This window comes from Tasmannia lanceolata, unplaced genomic scaffold, assembly GCF_043159265.1.
Source record: "Tasmannia lanceolata isolate RefF3 unplaced genomic scaffold, GAP_Taslan_0.1 ptg000030l, whole genome shotgun sequence".
Classification (NCBI taxonomy): Eukaryota; Viridiplantae; Streptophyta; class Magnoliopsida; order Canellales; family Winteraceae; genus Tasmannia; species Tasmannia lanceolata.
Genome location: NW_027518707.1, coordinates 24392 through 47000, shown reverse-complemented (window position 1 = coordinate 47000; position 22609 = coordinate 24392). Strand labels below are relative to the sequence as shown.

Sequence of the window (22609 nt, the reverse complement as noted above, 5' to 3'; positions counted from 1 at the left end):
TCCTCCATGATAATAATGACTACATAGTTCGATCCTGGAATAGGAATCTCAGAAAAGGCAACTCCACAAGGTCTAAGTTAAATGAGGCAACAAAAGACTAATGTTGATAATGTGGGTGAAGCAATAGACTGCCTGGCTTGAATGAGTTTGGGAAGGGTCAGTCTTTTGGAAAAATGGTCTTTCACTGGATACAGACTCTTGAATTGGAAGCACACACACCTGTGGTACCCGAATCCCGCGAGAGGGGTGGGGCGCGAGCCGCCGCGCTCTCTCTCTTGGTCTCCTGTATCCACGCGATTGGCGTGTGCATTTAATTATTGATTTGAATTCGTCTTTCATGTGAACTTGGGATCACTAAGGCAATCCGAATTCCACACGAAAGAGATTGACAGAGTCGCCACCTAGATGTGGGATCTAGGACCCGAAATTAACCAGAAATCTAGACTCGCTACCTGGTTACGAGAATGGAAGGTATGGGGAGTTATCCGCCACATGCACCATTCCTGCCCGATAATCGGTCTTCGATTCCAAAAGCTAACTCTTTTAAATTTATTTTAAATGGCTCATTCAACTCTATGTTAATGTGCGAGCTAAGTGACATGCATCCTATGATCTAATTTCAATGTGAATCCTAGATGTGTATCTTGATTTATTAATTTGTCTGGATTCATTCTAAGTGAAAGTTCTCCTAGAATTCTAATTTCATGGAAAGCCCTAAATGATTTGATTAAGCATTTACAAGAAAATTAATATTCAAAACACCACAATTTGTTGTGGTGCCGACTCGCGGGTGGTATGCCGTCAGACATCCAAGCTGCCTACGTACCCAAGCCTCACTGGGATCAGAGTCGACGTAGTTCGGTGCACCTAAGCTAAGTTACATATGCCTAACTCAACTAAGACACCGACCTAGACGGGATTGACTGTTTCAACAGTTTTAGGAGAAGTTATTTAATTCAAGTTGAGGATTTTATTATCTTAGGATTTCATCTAAGATGCTATATGATTCTCATCTAAATGCAAATGGTCCCTTAGACTAATGCAGGTTTGCCTTACATCCTAGTTTACTAGGCTTGTCCTAGGGAAAGATTGGGTGACTAGTGTAACTAGACCTATGGCACGGTTGCTATACATAGCAAGCGTCCGTGATGAGGCTGGACTCCTAACTCTAGGACTCTCTAAAACTTAGGACACGACACGACACCGGTGTTCCTAAATTGGGCTCTAAGGGTCCTTACGACGGAAACCGTGATCCAACGGTTCCGAAAGACACAAGACAAATCGATTTAAATTCTCGAGGTTAGTGAAAAAAAAGATGGAAGAGATGATGAAATAGTGTGAGGGAATGAGAAAGATAGAGAAAGGTGTGACTGAACTTGGGAGTGCCAAATTGCCTACGTACCCCGCGATGGGGATCAAGCCACACGTAGTTCCGCTGGGGAGGTTGCTTGGATTTTGGAAAACAGGATTGGTATTTGGATCAGGAATCGGGTTTGTATTTGAGCATTGGACTTGAGATTCAGAAACATTGATTTAGCAATGGGATTTTGGAATTGGGAATTTGCATCAAAGAATTGAGCATATAGGAATCATCAAGGGTTTGAATTTTGGGAATTCAAAATGGGCGGGCTTATGAGATTCGGTCAAATGGATTCAGACATGCGACTCAGATTGAGTTGGGATATGACTTGGTTAGGCAAAAGGGAGGAAGTTCTATTAGGTGTAAAAGGGCATTAGTAGAATAGGGGAATGACTCGGTTGTGACATGGAAGGCCGCAACTTGGTCGAATGCGACTCGGTTGCATTGGGATGGGTTGATTAAGGAATTGGATTGAGTCAACTAAGGGGAGAGTCCAATCGGTTAAAGAGGTTGAGCATACTCGACTAGAGAGTTGGGTCAACTCGACTTGGGAGGTTGGCTAGAGTTGACTCAGTTGAGCTGGGTTGGGATCCCACTTGGATGGATTGTATTGGGGCGATTTGACTTAAGCTGCAGGTGGCCTGGCTGGGTTAGATTTAATGTAACCAGATTTATGGATAAATGGTGTGCCTCAGTGAGTGGACAAAGGTATGGCTTGGGTTGATGTGACTCGGTTGAGTTGTGCTAGGGTCAGGTTAGGTGGGGTTAATGGTTGAGTTGGATTGGATTGGGTTAATGGTCAAGGTCAAGTGCGGGTTGACTTGGCTTAGACTGGATTGGAACTGGTTGAGCGTGGATTGGGGTGCGGCTTGAGGTTTGGGTGGTTGGAGTATCTTAGGAACCAATAGGGCAAAGTGGCTCTTAAGGGGAATGAATTAATTGGGCCGAATGGGCCCGATGGCCGGGTTAACTGGGTTGGCCGGGTCTATTGTAGGGGTGTATGAGGGTACTGTTGGGTGGATGAATGAAAGGCATGTGGTGTATGATGTGTGGCTATGGTTATAGGGTTTAAGGCTTATGGGTATGGGTTTAGGTGTGGTTAATGGTTAGGTTGGATTGGGTTAATGGTTAGGGTCAAGTGAGTCGGGTCTAAGTTAGGAGCAAACCCGAGACTAGCCATGGTCTAACTAGGAGGAAGCAGGGTACAAACCAGGGTGCGGACCAGGGTGCACCAGGGTGCGAACCAGCAGGGAACCAGGGTGCGAACCAGCAGGGGAACCAGGGTGCAACCAGCAGGGAACCTAGGTGCAACCAGCAGCGAACCTGGGTGCAACCAGGGTCTAACCAGAGTGCGAACCAGCAGGGAACCAGGGTGCGAACCAGCAGGGGAACCAGGGTGCAACCAGCAGGGAAACCAGGGTGCGAACCAGCAGGGGAACCATGGTGCAACCAGCAGGGAACCTGGGTGCAACCAGCAGCGAACCTGGGTGCAACCAGGGTCTAACCAGAGTGCGAACCACCAGGGAACCGGGGTGTGAACCAGTATCGAACCTGGGTGCAACCAGCAACGAACCTGGGTGCAACCAAGGTCTAACCAGAGTGCGAACCAGCAGGGAACCAGGGTGCGAACCAGTATCGAACCTGGGTGCAACCAGCAACGAACCTGGGTGCAACCAAGGTCTAACCAGAGTGCGAACCAGCAGGGAACCAGGGTGCGAACCAGTATCGAACCTGGGTGCAACCAGCAACGAACCTGGGTGCAACCAGGGTCTAACCAGAGGCTAACCAGGGGGAACCAGGGTGTGAACCATTAGGGAAAAATAAAAATGAAGATAAGATGGGTTAAGAGAAGAGGGAAACATGTATAACTTCAAAGTCTACCATCAAGAAGAATGAGTAAAGATTGATCCTAGATGCTTCCTAACATGGTTTTTCTTTTAAAGTAAAAGATATGCATGAAAACAGACCCTACATAGAATTGAAATAAATGCCTACCTCTTTGAAAACCCACTTTGTGTTTGATTTTTCTTTGATGTTAATTCCTTGAAGATGATTCCTTGCTTGATAATGACTGCTTTTGATATATATCACCCAACGTATCACCCGATCCGGCAAGGATGGCCGAACCCTTGAAGAGATGAGGGAGAGGGATGAATTTTCTAAGAGAGGGATTCTTTTTCTTCTTTTTCTTTGGATGGTGGGATGAGAGGGTATTTATAGGAGAATGGGATAGGAGGTTAGGTGAGGTTAGGTGAGGTTAGGTAAGGTTAGGTGAGGTTAGGTAAGGTTAGGTGAGGTTAGGTGAGGTTAGGTGAGGTTTGGGTGGTTAGGATGAGAGGAGAGGTTAGGTGAGGTTAGGTGAGGTTTGGATGGTTAGGATGAGAGGAGAGGTTAGGTGGTTTTGGATGGTGAGACCCAGGTCAAGATCTGTCATTGATCTAACGATTTACGGAAATCGGGTCTCGGAATGGAATCAGGGTCCGGGCTATGAAATGACCCTAGCTTATTTTGTCCCGATTGATGATCCGTAAAGTCAGATCAAGATATTAATGACCTAAAACATATAAATCAATGATAGAGGGGGTTCTCACATGGATTTAACACACTAAATTCACTAATCAGGGTATTTTTCAATTTTTCGGATCTAATCATCTCACCAGGTACATCTCTTTATCATTTTGTTTTTTTCAAAAAATTTGAGGATGGATCAATATATTAGGTTATTGTTGGTTAAAGTAAAGCAAAATGTGGGTGTCTACAGATGCCCCTCTTTGGTAGAGACGACGTAGTCATCGAATACCAAAGTCAAAATGACAGAACCATTTTGCGTAGCTTTAATCGACAAAGGACCCCCTAAACACAATGCAACCTAATATAATGCAAGACCTTAGATGAAATCCTAGAATTGGAATGCAATAAAACAAACCCGCTGCGGTGCCGCTGGCAACGAGAGAAATGGGATACCATTTTCAAATGGATTTTCGGAGGGAAAGGAATATCGCTTTTGAACAGCTTCAGAGGAAATGAGACGTCATTTTCAAATGGTCTCAGAGAATAATGGATGACTTTTGAAAGATTCTTAATGAAAATGCAGCATCATTTTTGAATGGGCTTGGGCAAGATGAAATACCGTATTTATACGGATTCCAAGGAAATGAGACATCATAGTTGTATGATGTTCAAAGGGTATAAGAGACCATAGTTGTATGGATTCGAAGAGAATGAAATACCGTATTTGTACGGATTCCAAGGAAATGAGACATCATAGTTGTATGATGTTCAAAGGGGATAAGAGACCATAGTTGTATGAACTCGAAGAGAATGAAATACCGTATTTGTACGGATTCCAAGGAAATGAGACATCATAGTTGTATGATGTTCAAAGGGGATAAGAGACCATAGTCGTATGGACTCGGAGAGTGAAATACCGTATTTGTACGGACTCCAAGGAAGCGAGATATCATATTTGTGTGATGTTCAGAGAGAAAATATCTTTTTCCAAATGGATTCAGAGAGATATGATGATTTGAGCTTTGAGAGAAATCGAAATTTCCAATTAACAACTTTAGAAGCAAAGGATTTAATAACACTATGCAGCAAAAGAACTTCAGGGCTTAAATATGGGATGCCACTTCATTAGCAATCTGCCTCAGTTTGAGGCATTCTAACCTTCTTCTATTCGTTGACCGGAGATTATTCTTTCAAAGATCTTCGTCATTTGTGAGAGCGTCACCTTTTTCCAAGTTCCTCAGAACCTGTTAATGAACCTGCCTTCAGAGTGATTGCACCCTACAACAATTCTAAAAATAAATTTTTTTTTTTTTTTTTAAATAGAACTACAGACACTTGTAATAAAAACACAAAATAAGAAAGATTACTCCAGTAATCTCGTGATGCTTCTGACTTATCAGTATTTTCTTTTGGGTTAGACTAGCCTCTTTTAAAGAACGTTTCTCCATTGATAAACATCTTCACTTATTTTTAATACAGTGATACCTCATATATCTTTCTATCAACTTTCAGATTGCTTCAAAATTAATGCCCCTAGTTTCGAGAATCATTGTGTATTAGCTTCGCCTGACCTACCGCGAGTTCAGAGACCGATGTAATTCTTTTGGCGTGAATCCAATCTTACCACGACCAAGTCTTCCTTTTTTGGATTTTCAACTTGGTGGACCGCTCGGCCTTAACTTTTGCCTGAATCGCCTTTTCAGGTTTTCGACTCAGCGGGCCACCCCCTTACCTTTTGCCTAAGCCGCCCTTTCAGGTTTTCAACTTAGCAGGGGAATGATCCTAAATTTTGCCTAGATCGCCTTTTCAGGTTTTTCAATCTAGCGGATCTTCAAGCTCCATTTCTTTTCTTTTTTATTATTTTTTTTTTTATCTTCTTTTCTTTTTACTTGAACACCAAAAGGACTTTATAGGTGAGGTAGGGTTTTTCAAAGAATGGCTTAAGGTTTTGCAAGGGTCTCGACCGAACCTATGAACAGGTTGCCTACGTATCCCAGTGTAGGAATCAGATCATGCGTAGTTCAGGGCGAATGCCCCTAGTATATTGGGATTTGAAGGAAAATTTTATTTAGGCTCAAAAGGGTTTGCAAAAGGTTATAAATTTTTTGATTTTTGGTTATGAATTTGGGATTTATTCGGCCAAAGGACGGCCTTCTGATGTTCAAGCATAGAACCTCTTGAGTTGATCAAGATTTGTTGGTTCTGGCAATATTTCTCCATTTAAATTACGGAGCTTGACGGCTTTTCCGGGTAAGATTTGGTCCACAATGTATGGTCCTGACCAATTTGGTTTGAACTTGCCCCTTGGGTCAAACATTGGTGCTCGATTCTCTTTTAGAACAAGATTGCCTTCTTCTAAATCTCTGACCTTAACCTTTTTATTAAAAGCACGGGCTATTCTGCGCTGATAACCTTGCACATGGTAAAGCGCCTTTAATCTCTTCTCGTCTAGCATGTTCAACTCTTTATACCTGGCATCTGCCCATTCATTTTCTGGTAACTTGACTTCAGTCAATACTCGGAGCGAAGGTACACGGATCTCAACAGGTAGCACTGCTTCCATCCCGTAAACAAGAGAGTAAGGGGTTGCCCCAGTTGAAGCCCTAATTGATGTTCTGTAAGCCCACAAGGCGTATGGTAACTTATTCGACCAATCTTTATAAGTTTCTGACATTTTGCTAATGATAGTCTTGACATTTTTGTTTGCAGCTTCTACCGCTCCATTTGTCTGCGGACGATAAGGCGAGGATTTATGATGCTTAATCTTGAATTCTTCGCAAAGAGAGATTACTTCCTTCTTGAAATGAGATCCATTATCTGAGATAAGTTCATGGGGAATTCCATATCTGCAAATTATGTTGGTGCGTATGAATTTAGCAACTGATGAGGATGTAAGCTTTGCATAAGAAGCGGCCTCAACCCACTTGGTGAAGTAATCAATAGCAACGAGTATGTACTCGTGACCATTAGACGACTTGGGAGAAATCTTGCCAATGATGTCAATTCCCCATACCGAAAACGGCCAAGGAGAGGTAAGAGAATGCAATTCGGTGGGTGGTACATGGATGAGATTCGCATGTATCTGACATTTATAGCATCTCTTCACAAATGTGTGACAATCTGCTTCTAATGTCGGCCAATAATACCCCAGACGTAGGATCTTCCTTGCCAACATCTTCCCATTCATATGAGGCCCACACACCCCTTCATGAATATCTGCCAGAATTTCTTCTGCCTGATCTTCAGTGACACATAAGAGTTGAATTCCATCGAAAGACCGTCGATACAACTCTCCTCCACAAATGACGAAATTAGCTGCCAATCTCTGCAAAGTCCTTATTTCTTTACTCGACGCCTCATTGGGATGCCCCTGGCCTGAGATGTAGTTCTTTATGTCTGTATACCATGGCTTTCCATCGGGACATCTTGCAGCTATTTCTATAGCATCAACATATGCAGGAGCCCATTGCTCTTGAACCGTGATGGGCCTCATCTTCATATTGTGAGGTATGTCAATCATGGAAGCTAACGTTGCTAAGGCATCGGCGAATCTATTCTTCAACCTTGGCAAATAACTGAAAGTGACGCGTTGAAATTGCTTAGCGAGAATATCCAAGTATTCATGATATGGCAATAGCTTTTCTTCTTTGGTTCTCCACTCTCCTTGAGTTTGGCAAATGATTAGCTTCGAATCTCCATATACGTCAAGATTCTCTATGCCTAAGGCCAATGCAGCCTCAAGCCCAACAATGCATGCTTCATATTCTGCCATATTGTTGGTGCAATTGAATTGTAACTTAACGGCAACGGGGACATGCTCATTTCGAGGCGACACAAGCAATGCCCCTACTCCTTGTCCTGTTTGGTTTGCTGCTCCATCAAAATAGAGGGTCCAACCAGTTTCTGGATACTCATCTTCAACCATCATGATCTCTTCATCTGGGAACATCGGCTTGAAATGCTGACTTTCTTCTCGGGGTGCTTCCGCCAATTGTTCAGCAATGGCTCGGCCCTTTACTGATTTTTGGGTTACATGAGTGATGTCAAATTCAGACAACAATAATAACCATCTGGCAGTCCTGCCTGTCAGGGCTGGTTTTTCAAAGAGATACTTCAGAGGATCCATCCTCGACAAAAGCAGGACCTTATGTGATAAAAGGTAATGCCTGAGTCGCTGAGTGGCCCAAACCAAGGCTAAGCAGGTTTTTTCTAGGACAGTATACTTTTGTTCATACTCCAACATCTTCTTGCTAAGATAATACACAGCCTTTTCATGCTTGGTTTCTGGATCTTGTTGTGCTAACATACAACCCATTGTGGTTTCTGTTACTGACAAGTAAAGCAGCAATGGATGCCCCGGTATCACTGGTGCTACTATCGGTGGCTCAGACAAACTTTGCTTTATCTTTTCAAAGGCCTGCTGACATTCCTCTGTCCATTCTTTGGAAGAGTTCTTCTTTAAGAGCTTAAAGATAGGTTCACAAGTTGATGTCAGATGAGCGATGAATCGCCTTAGGAACTGTATCCTTCCTAGGAATCCCCGAATTTCCTTCTCGGTTCTAGGCGGTGGCATCTCCTGGATAGCCTTAATCTTCTGAGGATCTACCTCTATACCCCTTTGACTCACCATAAATCCAAGCAACTTACCGGAGGTAACCCCGAACACACACTTGCTAGGATTCAGGCGAAGCTGGTATTTGAGAATTCTTTCAAAGAACTTCTTAAGGTTCGGGATATGATCTTTCCTTTCCTTGGCTTTTACAATCATATCATCGACATAAACTTCGACTTCTCTATGTATCATGTCATGGAGCAAGGCTGTAGCTGCTCTTTGGTACGTCGCACCGGCATTCTTAAGACCAAATGGCATTACCCGATAGCAATATGTCCCCCATTGTGTAATGAACGAGGTCTTAGCCATGTCCTCGGGTGCCATCTTAATTTGATTGTAGCCCGAGAAACCATCCATAAAAGATAGTAATTCATGCCCGGCCGTATTGTCCACCAAGATATCGATATGTGGTAGAGGGAAATCATCTTTTGGACTTGCCTTGTTCAAATCCCTGAAATCTACACACATTCTCACCTTTCCATCTTTCTTCGGTACAGGTACTATATTTGCGAGCCATTCTGGATATTCCACCACTTGCAGAAATCCAGCATTCAACTGCTTAGTAACCTCTTCTTCTACTTTCAGGACCCACTCAGGCTTCATTCTCCTTAGCTTCTGCTTTTTAGGTTTAATCCCAGGCAATAAAGGTAGCTTGTGCTGAACAATGTCTTCGCTCAACCCGGGCATATCTTTGTAGGACCAGGCAAAAACTTCTTTATATTCCTTAAGTAGGTTTATTAATTCATCGCGCTCTTCAGAGGATAGAGTATTTCCAATTCGTATTTCCTGTATTAAATCTTCTGTTCCGATGTTTATAATTTCGATTTCATCTTTAAGAGGCTGGGCTCGGCGCTCCTCCTCTTGTTTGAGCATATGCTGCAATTCAAGGGGAGTTTCGTCGATCCCCCCTTCCTCATCTGAGGAGGGAGTGTTATCATTATTATTAAAGTCAGAAGCAAACACAGAGACATACTGAGAATCAGATTTCATTGAATTGAAAGAAGTTACATCATTATCATTGGACTCATCCTGAACAGGTTCAGGATTCACATAGTAAATAAACTCAGAAAATGACTCGCCTGGACTAGGCACTGACACTGATTCACTCGACTTGACTAGACTTGACTTAGCAATAAAATAAGATGGAAAAACATCAGAACTCCAGTTTGAAAGATTTTCTGTTGCAGGTGCAATCTGACTCTGAGGTTCAGTAAAGGTATCATTACTCTGAATAACTGCCACTAGCATATCTTCACAATCTGTCTCTTCTTGTTCTTCAAAATTGTAATCAACATCAGGCACATTTTCTTCAAACAAAGATTCCAGCACATCTGGCTCAAGGTAGACTAACCAGTCCTCAACAGTTTTCTCAACATAATATATCGGCGGTTCTGTTTCTGGGAGAGCAAGGCCACTGAATATTTCAAAACCGGGTATCATGATCCCTGTCACTGAGTCATACCATGGTTCAGAAAACCCATAGTATGGAAACGTCTCACCTTCTTTGATAAAATGACCATTCATTGATAAGGGATATGGAGCCATTAGGAGTACCCTTCCGGTGCGGCGGATTTCTTCCTTCAATTTCAACAATTTTTCCATGGCTTCCTCCTCCTCTTCAGTAGGTACATATCCAAGACCGAAAATTCCATGGTTTGCTTTGATTGGGCGCCAGTGAGATGCCTTGCTTGGATCACGGCCCAAATTCATACCAGGGAAGTAGTTCATTTTTCTCATCATCTTGGCCACCACAGAACTGATGGCGAACGGCAAACACAACTCCTCCCGAGAGGCATCCTTGTAAGAGATAACAGCAACCTCGAATGCGAAACCATTCAAGTTGTAGTCATCTGCTTTTGCAACTGGAAGGATTAAAGTTTCTCCTGTTATTTGCCCTATTTCTGGCTCTTCATCACCTCTGACAGTGAACAACTTCCCATCTTTAATGAACTTCAATTTTTGGTGAAGGGTTGAAGCGACAGCACCTTCCTTATGTAACCAGGGACGTCCTAGAAGCATATTGAACGAGGCTTTGATATCAATAACTTGAAACTCAACCTCAAATTCTTGACCGCCCATAACGATCTTGGTGGTGAGGACTCCGACCACATTTCTTCGGGTATTGTCATATGCGAGGATACCAAGGGTTGATTCGGCAAAATCAGTGGGACCGAAACCCAAGGTAATGGCAGTTCTTAATGGACACACATTCAACGCGGATCCGTTATCTACCAACACAGATGGTACTTTCTTGCCTCCACAAACAATAGTGACATGAAGAGCTCTAGCATGATTCCGACCTTGAGGAGGCAGCTCTTGATCTGAGAAACTAATGGCCCTGGTGGCCTGGGTTAGAGCAACAACTTCAGCCAGTTGCTCCGGAGATATCTCTGAGGATACCTGTGTTGTATTCAATTCTTTTAACACAGCCTCTCTGTGTTTCTTTGATGCTATCAATAATCCCCATACAGATATAACAGCCTGAGTTTTCTTTAACTGCTGCACAACTTCATCATCTGGATCTTTCACATATTGCGGCTCCTCTCCTCGAGCCAATGCCCCTGGATTTTCGACTCTCAATTCAACAGGTTTGAAAATTCTTCCGCCCCTTGTCACATGTCTGACTTCATCCAATTCAGGCTCATCATAAGTGATAATTTGAGGGACTTGTGGCTCATAGGTGATTACCAAGGGAGGTACAGACTCTCTTAGGTGTGATTCATCACAGAATATGATTTGGGGTTCAGAGATGGGTTCTAAGGCACATATGAGGGTAAGAGGGTCAAACTCAGGATCTCCTATGGTTATGGCATTAACGGCAGCAGGAGGATTTGCATGACCAGGTAATGGGTTTTGGGTGACATTGGGTCTTGGCTGGAATGCAATGACTTTCTCATCAATGAGTTTCTGGATTCTAAATTTCAAGGCAATGCAGTTGTCAGTAAGATGACCAGGACCTCTGTGGTACTCACAGTGTAGGTCAGCTCGCCAACTTGCAGGTAGAGGATTGGGGGGAGGCCGGATGGCAGGTAAGGTTATGCGACCTGAAGCAAGACACTGCTTAAGCACCTCTGAAGATGGAATGGGAAGAGGGGTAAATTCTACCCGGGTTTGTTGCCGAGGTGCGGTTGCGGTTTGAGCATAGTCCATTACTAAAGGTTCTTGGGACCTAGAGGATTGAGCATTGGAACGGGAAATACTATTGACTTGGGCTGGAGGGGACTTTTTGAAATCTCTGGGGTTTGGGTTGCTACGGTTGAATACACCTTGAGCCATAGCCTCCTCTATCTGGGTGCCAGCCACGATGAAGTGTTTGAAGTCTGGATAGTATTGCAAAGACATGTGATACTGGAGCTGGGGGGAAATATTTTTCATGATTATCTGGACTTGTTCTTCCTCAGACGGGCGCTCCATCATCTGAGCTGCTATTCTCCTCCATCTTTTCACAAAAATCAAAAAGGATTCCCTCAAGTCTTGCTTTGTTCTCTCTAAATCCTTTCTGGTGATTTCTGTCCCATCATCATATTTGAATTGCCTGATGAACTGCTCGCCGATATCCTTCCATGTCCTGTAACGAGTCTTGTCCAAGACCATGAACCATCTCCTCGCAACCTTGGTTAGGGAAACTGGGAACAATTGAGCCATTTGCTCAGAAGATAACCCTTGAGGCTGACACATGATGGTGAACATTTGCAAATGTGTGATTGGACAACCCACACCATCATATTTGTCGAAATCGGGCATTTGAAAATTGGCAGGAAGGCGAATTTCGGGAAATAAAGTAAGATCACTGGGATTGAAACCACCCTGGTCTTGAAACTGAATGTCTTGAACTTTCCTGGTAAGAGTCTCTAATTTCTCCATAACAGACTTATCAACCATGGACTGAGAAGGCCTACTGTGATTCTCGCTGTACTGCTCTTTTTCTAAGTCTTCTTCGACTTTATCAGGGATATTGATGAACACTGTTTGGGCAGGTGCTACTGGAGTAGCTGCTTGGCGCATAGGCCCTTTATCCTTGGACAACGACGGTTCCAACTTTTCAGAAAGCTGAGCCTTGATAACTCGGTTTTCTTCTTTGAGTTCTTGAAGCTGTTGGAGAATCAAAGTAAGAGTATCGGTAATAGCAGCGGGTGGAAGACCATCTTGGTTGTCTGCCATTGGTGAGGATGAGGACGGGAAAGAAGGAGATGCTGGGGTTCTTAGAGAAGGTGGCGGAGAAACAGATTTCCTCTCTAACCGCGAAGAGACCCGAACCCAAGGAGTATTAGGGTTAGCTATGATGTTTATTGCCCTGTAATATCCGAAAGACATATTTTAAAATCAGAGAGAAGAATAGACGATGATGCACACATAGACAAAGATAATGAAAGAGAAGGATGGACTTTATTGATCAATCATTAAAATTTGAGTACATGGTTCAATCTTTCAAAGATAAACATGGAACTAAGCATTCTTTTTAGACTTCTTCTTCGGACGACAATCTTCCTCAACTGACTCCTTTAAAGGTTTGATGATTCTTGCATCCCAAGCAGATGAAACAGCTTTGACAATCTTGGGCTTGAGACCCTCAGGCGGATAGAAATGATGAAGGGGAGGCACAATGGATTGCTCCCTTCCATACTGACGCTGAATCCTGGCAGGAACATAAAAGGATGTCTTTTTGAAACCAAGAAGGCGAACGTAGTTAGCTTCTCCGGTGTTGAAGACAGCTTCTTGGATTCCGGGAATTTGCCAATAAATCTGATCTTCTTGGCGAGAATTTAACCATTCAACCCAATCGCTTTTATGATCGAAAGAAACATCATGACGCCATTCACTGAAGGTGTATAACGTATGATCAAAATGGACAGGAGCTGCAATTTTTAGCTTGTGGCATAACCACACTTGAAGTAATGCAGGACATCCTGAGAAAGACCCAACGAAAGAGCGAATATAAGAGCTTGGACCTGAACTGGCACGAAGGTGAGCCATATCATCCAATCCATTGAAAGTTTCTGCAAGCATAGTAGGAATTGGATTGGCGCCACGATCCATTTGATCAACGAGGTCCAGAAGAACAGCTGACGCAAAGCGAGAAGGCTGGACAGTGAGGAACCTAGCAAAGGAGCAGAATCTCAAAGCGCGCCGTCGAGCTTTTTGAATATCAACAGCACCAATGTATCCAACAGGAGGGTAAATGTCAATCAGTCGCTGCATGGACACTTCTTGGCCTTTCATGAAAGAGTTCATGGATTCATCTGAATTATCCATCAAGCAAAGGAACAAAGGACGATAATCTGGAACACAGGATGGCTTCACTAGAGGGCCATCCACAGGATATTCCAATAAGGCACACCATTCTTCAAAGGTGGGACACATTTCTTGGTTGCCAAAACGGAAGACATGATGATCGGGATCCCAACACTCTGATGCGGCATAGAGTAATCCCCAATCGAGCTTGATGGTTGCCACGTAGCCGAAGAGATTTTTCTCTTGTTCACTTATGGCGTAGATATGGGATTCTCTTAATGTACCACGGATCCAATCAAGAATTGTACGAGTAGACATAGTGCCCGTAAGCCAAGAGAAGGGATATAAGAATGATCAGGATTACATGAACACGAGATTGGGATAAGTTCCTGCCAGTACAAGGAAAGTATGAATACATGATCGAATCACACGATAGAAGAATGAAAGGCATACGATCGAAAGATTAGATGAGATAGCATAAGATTGCTTTCAACGGATAGATCAAGAATGACTAATCCTATGAGATCTTTGGAAATGATAGGATTTATATCCTAACCCCTAAAGGAAATTTTTTTTTTTTTTTTAATCTCGCACATTTTAACAGTGTGACCTGAAGGCATCAACCCTAATCCTAATCAAGCGGAGTGGAGAGAGGATCTCGACTCATGACTTTGTTCGTGTACCTAGGACCGATCGTAGCCATTGGAAGATGGTCTACGGCCTAATCTAGACACAAATAGGCAGGATATCCTAAACTAGGCTCACACACGTGATGCACATGTGTTCGTATACTACATGCATGTGTGGGTTAATCTAGGGGTAAGGCCAAGAGTTCCCTTAGCGCGAATCCCTGTTCGATATACTGTACCAGTGTCCGGCGTATCAGTACGTGAACAAGAGATCCGTTTACGTACCATAATGGTACTAGGCTAAGGGTGGAATGCTTCTCTAGCACAGAGGCACCAGGTGATGAAATCCCAGTCAACCATGCTAGATAACACTCCGGGTTCCTAAAATAGGACGTGTGTGCACGTGAGATGCAGAGTTTAGATGCAAGTGATGTAAGTGTGTGCAATATGTTTGCGCAATCTATGATGCCTTCAGGTTTTGTTAGATTAAGTTTGAGTAAAGTGTGATGAGAAAATAAAACAAGACAAACTAATCTAACAAGTATAGAGTTTTTATGAGCCAATTAAATTAAATTCAAATGAATTATCTTTTGAAATTTTAATGAAGTTAGGTGGTCCCCAGCAGAGTCGCCAAACTGTGGTACCCGAATCCCGCGAGAGGGGTGGGGCGCGAGCCGCCGCGCTCTCTCTCTTGGTCTCCTGTATCCACGCGATTGGCGTGTGCATTTAATTATTGATTTGAATTCGTCTTTCATGTGAACTTGGGATCACTAAGGCAATCCGAATTCCACACGAAAGAGATTGACAGAGTCGCCACCTAGATGTGGGATCTAGGACCCGAAATTAACCAGAAATCTAGACTCGCTACCTGGTTACGAGAATGGAAGGTATGGGGAGTTATCCGCCACATGCACCATTCCTGCCCGATAATCGGTCTTCGATTCCAAAAGCTAACTCTTTTAAATTTATTTTAAATGGCTCATTCAACTCTATGTTAATGTGCGAGCTAAGTGACATGCATCCTATGATCTAATTTCAATGTGAATCCTAGATGTGTATCTTGATTTATTAATTTGTCTGGATTCATTCTAAGTGAAAGTTCTCCTAGAATTCTAATTTCATGGAAAGCCCTAAATGATTTGATTAAGCATTTACAAGAAAATTAATATTCAAAACACCACAATTTGTTGTGGTGCCGACTCGCGGGTGGTATGCCGTCAGACATCCAAGCTGCCTACGTACCCAAGCCTCACTGGGATCAGAGTCGACGTAGTTCGGTGCACCTAAGCTAAGTTACATATGCCTAACTCAACTAAGACACCGACCTAGACGGGATTGACTGTTTCAACAGTTTTAGGAGAAGTTATTTAATTCAAGTTGAGGATTTTATTATCTTAGGATTTCATCTAAGATGCTATATGATTCTCATCTAAATGCAAATGGTCCCTTAGACTAATGCAGGTTTGCCTTACATCCTAGTTTACTAGGCTTGTCCTAGGGAAAGATTGGGTGACTAGTGTAACTAGACCTATGGCACGGTTGCTATACATAGCAAGCGTCCGTGATGAGGCTGGACTCCTAACTCTAGGACTCTCTAAAACTTAGGACACGACACGACACCGGTGTTCCTAAATTGGGCTCTAAGGGTCCTTACGACGGAAACCGTGATCCAACGGTTCCGAAAGACACAAGACAAATCGATTTAAATTCTCGAGGTTAGTGAAAAAAAAGATGGAAGAGATGATGAAATAGTGTGAGGGAATGAGAAAGATAGAGAAAGGTGTGACTGAACTTGGGAGTGCCAAATTGCCTACGTACCCCGCGATGGGGATCAAGCCACACGTAGTTCCGCTGGGGAGGTTGCTTGGATTTTGGAAAACAGGATTGGTATTTGGATCAGGAATCGGGTTTGTATTTGAGCATTGGACTTGAGATTCAGAAACATTGATTTAGCAATGGGATTTTGGAATTGGGAATTTGCATCAAAGAATTGAGCATATAGGAATCATCAAGGGTTTGAATTTTGGGAATTCAAAATGGGCGGGCTTATGAGATTCGGTCAAATGGATTCAGACATGCGACTCAGATTGAGTTGGGATATGACTTGGTTAGGCAAAAGGGAGGAAGTTCTATTAGGTGTAAAAGGGCATTAGTAGAATAGGGGAATGACTCGGTTGTGACATGGAAGGCCGCAACTTGGTCGAATGCGACTCGGTTGCATTGGGATGGGTTGATTAAGGAATTGGATTGAGTCAACTAAGGGGAGAGTCCAATCGGTTAAAGAGGTTGAGCATACTCGACTAGAGAGTTGGGTCAACTCGACTTGGGAGGTTGGCTAGAGTTGACTCAGTTGAGCTGGGTTGGGATCCCACTTGGATGGATTGTATTGGGGCGATTTGACTTAAGCTGCAGGTGGCCTGGCTGGGTTAGATTTAATGTAACCAGATTTATGGATAAATGGTGTGCCTCAGTGAGTGGACAAAGGTATGGCTTGGGTTGATGTGACTCGGTTGAGTTGTGCTAGGGTCAGGTTAGGTGGGGTTAATGGTTGAGTTGGATTGGATTGGGTTAATGGTCAAGGTCAAGTGCGGGTTGACTTGGCTTAGACTGGATTGGAACTGGTTGAGCGTGGATTGGGGTGCGGCTTGAGGTTTGGGTGGTTGGAGTATCTTAGGAACCAATAGGGCAAAGTGGCTCTTAAGGGGAATGAATTAATTGGGCCGAATGGGCCCGATGGCCGGGTTAACTGGGTTGGCCGGGTCTATTGTAGGGGTGTATGAGGGTACTGTTGGGTGGATGAATGAAAGGCATGTGGTGTATGATGTGTGGCTATGGTTATAGGGTTTAAGGCTTATGGGTATGGGTTTAGGTGTGGTTAATGGTTAGGTTGGATTGGGTTAATGGTTAGGGTCAAGTGAGTCGGGTCTAAGTTAGGAGCAAACCCGAGACTAGCCATGGTCTAACTAGGAGGAAGCAGGGTACAAACCAGGGTGCGGACCAGGGTGCACCAGGGTGCGAACCAGCAGGGAACCAGGGTGCGAACCAGCAGGGGAACCAGGGTGCAACCAGCAGGGAACCTAGGTGCAACCAGCAGCGAACCTGGGTGCAACCAGGGTCTAACCAGAGTGCGAACCAGCAGGGAACCAGGGTGCGAACCAGCAGGGGAACCAGGGTGCAACCAGCAGGGAAACCAGGGTGCGAACCAGCAGGGGAACCATGGTGCAACCAGCAGGGAACCTGGGTGCAACCAGCAGCGAACCTGGGTGCAACCAGGGTCTAACCAGAGTGCGAACCACCAGGGAACCGGGGTGTGAACCAGTATCGAACCTGGGTGCAACCAGCAACGAACCTGGGTGCAACCAAGGTCTAACCAGAGTGCGAACCAGCAGGGAACCAGGGTGCGAACCAGTATCGAACCTGGGTGCAACCAGCAACGAACCTGGGTGCAACCAAGGTCTAACCAGAGTGCGAACCAGCAGGGAACCAGGGTGCGAACCAGTATCGAACCTGGGTGCAACCAGCAACGAACCTGGGTGCAACCAGGGTCTAACCAGAGGCTAACCAGGGGGAACCAGGGTGTGAACCATTAGGGAAAAATAAAAATGAAGATAAGATGGGTTAAGAGAAGAGGGAAACATGTATAACTTCAAAGTCTACCATCAAGAAGAATGAGTAAAGATTGATCCTAGATGCTTCCTAACATGGTTTTTCTTTTAAAGTAAAAGATATGCATGAAAACAGACCCTACATAGAATTGAAATAAATGCCTACCTCTTTGAAAACCCACTTTGTGTTTGATTTTTCTTTGATGTTAATTCCTTGAAGATGATTCCTTGCTTGATAATGACTGCTTTTGATATATATCACCCAACGTATCACCCGATCCGGCAAGGATGGCCGAACCCTTGAAGAGATGAGGGAGAGGGATGAATTTTCTAAGAGAGGGATTCTTTTTCTTCTTTTTCTTTGGATGGTGGGATGAGAGGGTATTTATAGGAGAATGGGATAGGAGGTTAGGTGAGGTTAGGTGAGGTTAGGTAAGGTTAGGTGAGGTTAGGTAAGGTTAGGTGAGGTTAGGTGAGGTTAGGTGAGGTTTGGGTGGTTAGGATGAGAGGAGAGGTTAGGTGAGGTTAGGTGAGGTTTGGATGGTTAGGATGAGAGGAGAGGTTAGGTGGTTTTGGATGGTGAGACCCAGGTCAAGATCTGTCATTGATCTAACGATTTACGGAAATCGGGTCTCGGAATGGAATCAGGGTCCGGGCTATGAAATGACCCTAGCTTATTTTGTCCCGATTGATGATCCGTAAAGTCAGATCAAGATATTAATGACCTAAAACATATAAATCAATGATAGAGGGGGTTCTCACATGGATTTAACACACTAAATTCACTAATCAGGGTATTTTTCAATTTTTCGGATCTAATCATCTCACCAGGTACATCTCTTTATCATTTTGTTTTTTTCAAAAAATTTGAGGATGGATCAATATATTAGGTTATTGTTGGTTAAAGTAAAGCAAAATGTGGGTGTCTACAACACCAGATCATGGGATAAAATTCTAATCAAATAGAGAGAAGAGTAATCTTAAGTACATCAATGGGTATTTGAGTTTGGAAAGTCAAAGAGAAACTGTCTACGAAGGTCAAAGGAAAATAAGCTATAATAATATGACCTACAGGTATCAGGAAATCCTCAATCCACTCCTTTAGGTCTTCTTCGGATATGACTGCTCTCATTTGGATATGAAAGAGTATGAATGATAAACACCCATAATCTAAATAGGTTTTTAATCTCAACAATAATCATGCACTCATGAGATAGATGGGCAGGACATAACCAATCCATTAATGGTCATGGTATGATACAAGAAAGGTAAATTCATGATAGAAACACTCATGATCAATGAACTAAAGGATAGATTATAGCTAAAAGACAATGACCTGATGATATTACACGGAAGGGATGGATATAATTAATTGATTAGATTAGGAAAGAAAACCTAACTAGAAGATAAGCCCTAATCTAATAAATAATATGTATACATATAAGTATAAGTATATATATATATATACATATATCTTAACCGGGGGCACCAACCCTAGTCTAATCTAGTGGAGTCAAGGAAGTCTTGACTCATGACAGACTGATGAATGTACTAGGACTACGTCTGTAGCCACATAAAGTGAGCTACCTTAGTCTATAAATAGGACAAGGCTCCTAACTCTAGGCTCCACATGTGTAAGCAACACATGTTTGTCCCTATATGCAAACAAAAGGACAATGCAATATATAAAGAGGGTAAGGCTGCGAGGTCCACCTGACCGGGTGCATAGGTACTTGTACACTATGACATAGAGTCCACTGCACGAACTATGTCTGTTTTACACATGAAGTGTCCAGGTGTTGAGTATACTACAGGTGCGGTGGCACTAGAAGGCGGGATAATCGTCACGGCTCCTACTCATAGTATCTCGAATAGGTCATCATTTGACAGCACATCCACAACAAACCACAACAGAAAAGTAACCACAAAACAGGATATATATGCAGGGATGAGAGTGGTATGTGAGCCCTTATTTCATTTACGCACCGATTTGGTGCCCCTGGATTTCTAACAATAAGGTTCCCATTTAACTTGATTTTAGCCCAAATTTCTTTAAAATTAGTAAAAATGGCATTTTTACAGAGTTAAGCAATGTTTCAAGGACTCCCCAGCAGAGTCACCATCCTGTGGATCCCGATCCGGAGGAGGCGGTGAGGAACAGGCCCCCCGTCGGTACTTGGGATCATCCACGTGAAGGAGAGCTCTACCAAGGAACTCTTGAAATAGGTGTCACCCTCATAGCATAGCTCGAGTGGTGATAAAAATGAGATACCTCTTGATCCGGAGCCAAGGCTCGAAACCAAGACGTACCTAAAATAACTCAGAGTCGCCATCCATGGATAGGCCATGGAACCCAAAAAATAAAATCCTCTTTGCAATGGATAACCAGAAATATATTTGGGTCCGTGCCTGATTACGGATGAGGAAGGTCCTAAAGAGAAGTGATATCAGTGTCACCCGACATGGGAATAGACACTAGAATCCATCAGCTCTCAAAGAGGTGAAGAAAACTAGAGTTAATCCCATATCAGATAACCCTGTTATCTATCTCAGCACATTCATCTAACACCCATACTTAAAGAGAGTTAACATCAGTTTCATTTGTTGTTAGAACAAACACTAGAATCCGCCGTCTCTCATAGAGAGGCGTCGAAAACTAATGCTACTCTAATACCAGATAACTCAGATATCTGCCTCTAGTCATACATCTAATCATAACCAACACATCTAGTAAGCAGTAAACAAACACAAGCATATCTATAAAAAAAAAAATACAATGTACTTGCGCAAGGAACAAACGTCAATAAATGATAGCAAAATTATAATCAATAATAATAAAGACTACAGCTACGCATATGAGCATGAGATAATATACAAGTAAGCAATAAAGGGCTACAGCTATACATGTGAGAGCTACAACTAAGCATGTAAGTAAACATATAAAGAAATCATCTAAGTCAGAAAGAAAACTCACTGTCAAACACATAAGCAAGAAATAATGATAAACATAAACATAAATCCTAAAACGCTAACAACAAACTCTAAGACCTTAAACTTTTTCGCCTGATTCTTTGGATGGTCTGGCGTTCATCCAAAGCTGCCTATGTATCCCCGCCTCTCCAAGAATCAAGGTGACATAGTTCTTCATACCTATTCTAAACTATGATGCCTAAGACATCTAGACCACTAAACTAGACTCGACCTAAAAGACTATACTGATTTTTAAAGTTTCTTGAACGTTTATTTAAATTCAAGTGGATTGTAGATTTTAAGACACCCTATATGCCTAACTAAATGCAAGTTAGCCCTAAACTAATGCAGGTGGTTCCTATATCCTATGTGTAACTAGGCCGTGTGTCTTAAGAAAAATAATGGGCTATCTAACGCATCATATTCTAGTCATCAGTCAGTGAAGAGTATCACCAACTGACCGGACGGAGGCCTAACAAACTCTTAGCTAGGATAGACTCTTAACTCTAAAACAAGCACAAAACAAATAGAAAACAAACACAAACAAAGCACATAATATATCAAGGACAAAATCCTAATTCTAAAACCCCCTATCTAGGACAAACTCCTAACTCTTGAGGAAGAACTTTTCAAAAATAATATTTTGGAAGATTTTTTATGTTTATTTAAACAGTATAAATGATATATTTACAAAGTTTGACTGGACTTGGGATAAAAATCCCAAGCTGGCTACATACCTCATGGAAGAAGATCAAGCCAATGTTGTTCGGAAACAAACTTTCCTAACTACTCCTAAAACTTTTTGAATTTTCAAATATTTTTTAGTTTCAAATTTCTAATATTTTTGGATTTTAAAGTTTTCAAGTATTTTTTGGATTTTTAAATGTTTTAACCCTTAAAAAGGGAACATGTCAAACAGCATACTATGGCCAAACCCTATGGCTAAAGGGAAAACCCCGAAATCAAATAAACTCACTAAAAGTGAAATGATTCTAAAATGAGTAAACTAGTGAAAATGAAATTATCTCAAACAAGTAAACTAGTGTCCCAAAAAAAAAAAAAATAGTCCCAAAACAAGTAAATTGGTGTCCCAAGAACAATGACAATGATCTAAGATCCCAAATAGGTAAGGCTCTCAGACTGAGATAGTCCCTATAAAGGTGAAGTAACAACAACTCTAAAAAAAAGGGCAAATAAGTTAAAGACTTGCTAATAACACTATAAAAAATGAGGGGTAAATAAGTCAAAGACTCTAATAACGCTACCAAGAATGCGGGTGAATAAATCAAAGACTCGCTAACAACACTATAAGAGGTAAATAAGTCAAAAACTTACTCCTAAATGAAGAAGAGACTAAAAGGTGCTAGTGAGACTGGATAAGTCTTCTAGACACAGAGATGGGCTCTAAGTATCCCTATCATTGCCCTTACAATGAATAAGTAGGGCTATAGATAACTCTTTTGTTGCCCTTGCAATGACGAAAGGTTCTAGTATCTAAGGGTACCTAAAAAGGTTTAAATCCCTACTTAAAGACGAGAAAAGAATAACAGAGGGTGCTACCATAATCCGGTAGGTCCCTCTAAGAATGAGCTTGGGCTAACGCCTTCATCGCCCTTACAATGAAGAAACTAATGTCTAAGTGAATCTAAAAGACTAAGAAAGTCTACTAAATAAAAGAGGGGAGTGTTAC

At 42.6% G+C, this 22609-nt stretch overlaps 1 protein-coding gene and 1 long non-coding RNA gene across 4 annotated transcripts; both read right to left on the bottom strand.

Moving 5' to 3' along the window:
* Window positions 1-226: 226 nt before the first annotated feature.
* LOC143859502 (uncharacterized) lies at window positions 227-3724 on the bottom strand. The gene is made up of 3 exons (XR_013239275.1): window positions 3356-3724; window positions 2889-3141; window positions 227-2821 (listed from the first exon to the last, which is right to left on the bottom strand). It is a non-coding gene; the product is annotated as an uncharacterized LOC143859502 (long non-coding RNA).
* Window positions 3725-11862: 8138 nt separating this feature from the next.
* LOC143859503 (uncharacterized) lies at window positions 11863-18448 on the bottom strand. Of its 3 annotated transcripts, XM_077370182.1 has the most exons (4): window positions 18116-18448; window positions 17649-17901; window positions 12899-17581; window positions 11863-12777 (listed from the first exon to the last, which is right to left on the bottom strand). In XM_077370182.1, exon 3 carries the CDS (start codon window positions 14031-14033, stop codon window positions 12930-12932), a length of 1104 nt encoding a protein of 367 aa, XP_077226297.1. In that variant the 5' UTR covers window positions 14034-17581; window positions 17649-17901; window positions 18116-18448; the 3' UTR covers window positions 11863-12777; window positions 12899-12929. The 3 variants fall into 3 exon arrangements, with proteins under 3 accessions (XP_077226297.1, XP_077226296.1, XP_077226298.1); XM_077370181.1 differs by lacking the exon at window positions 11863-12777 and having other exon boundaries at window positions 12789-17581; window positions 18116-18447; XM_077370183.1 differs by lacking the exons at window positions 11863-12777; window positions 17649-17901 and having other exon boundaries at window positions 12789-14104.
* Between the last annotated feature and the right edge of the window lie 4161 nt (window positions 18449-22609).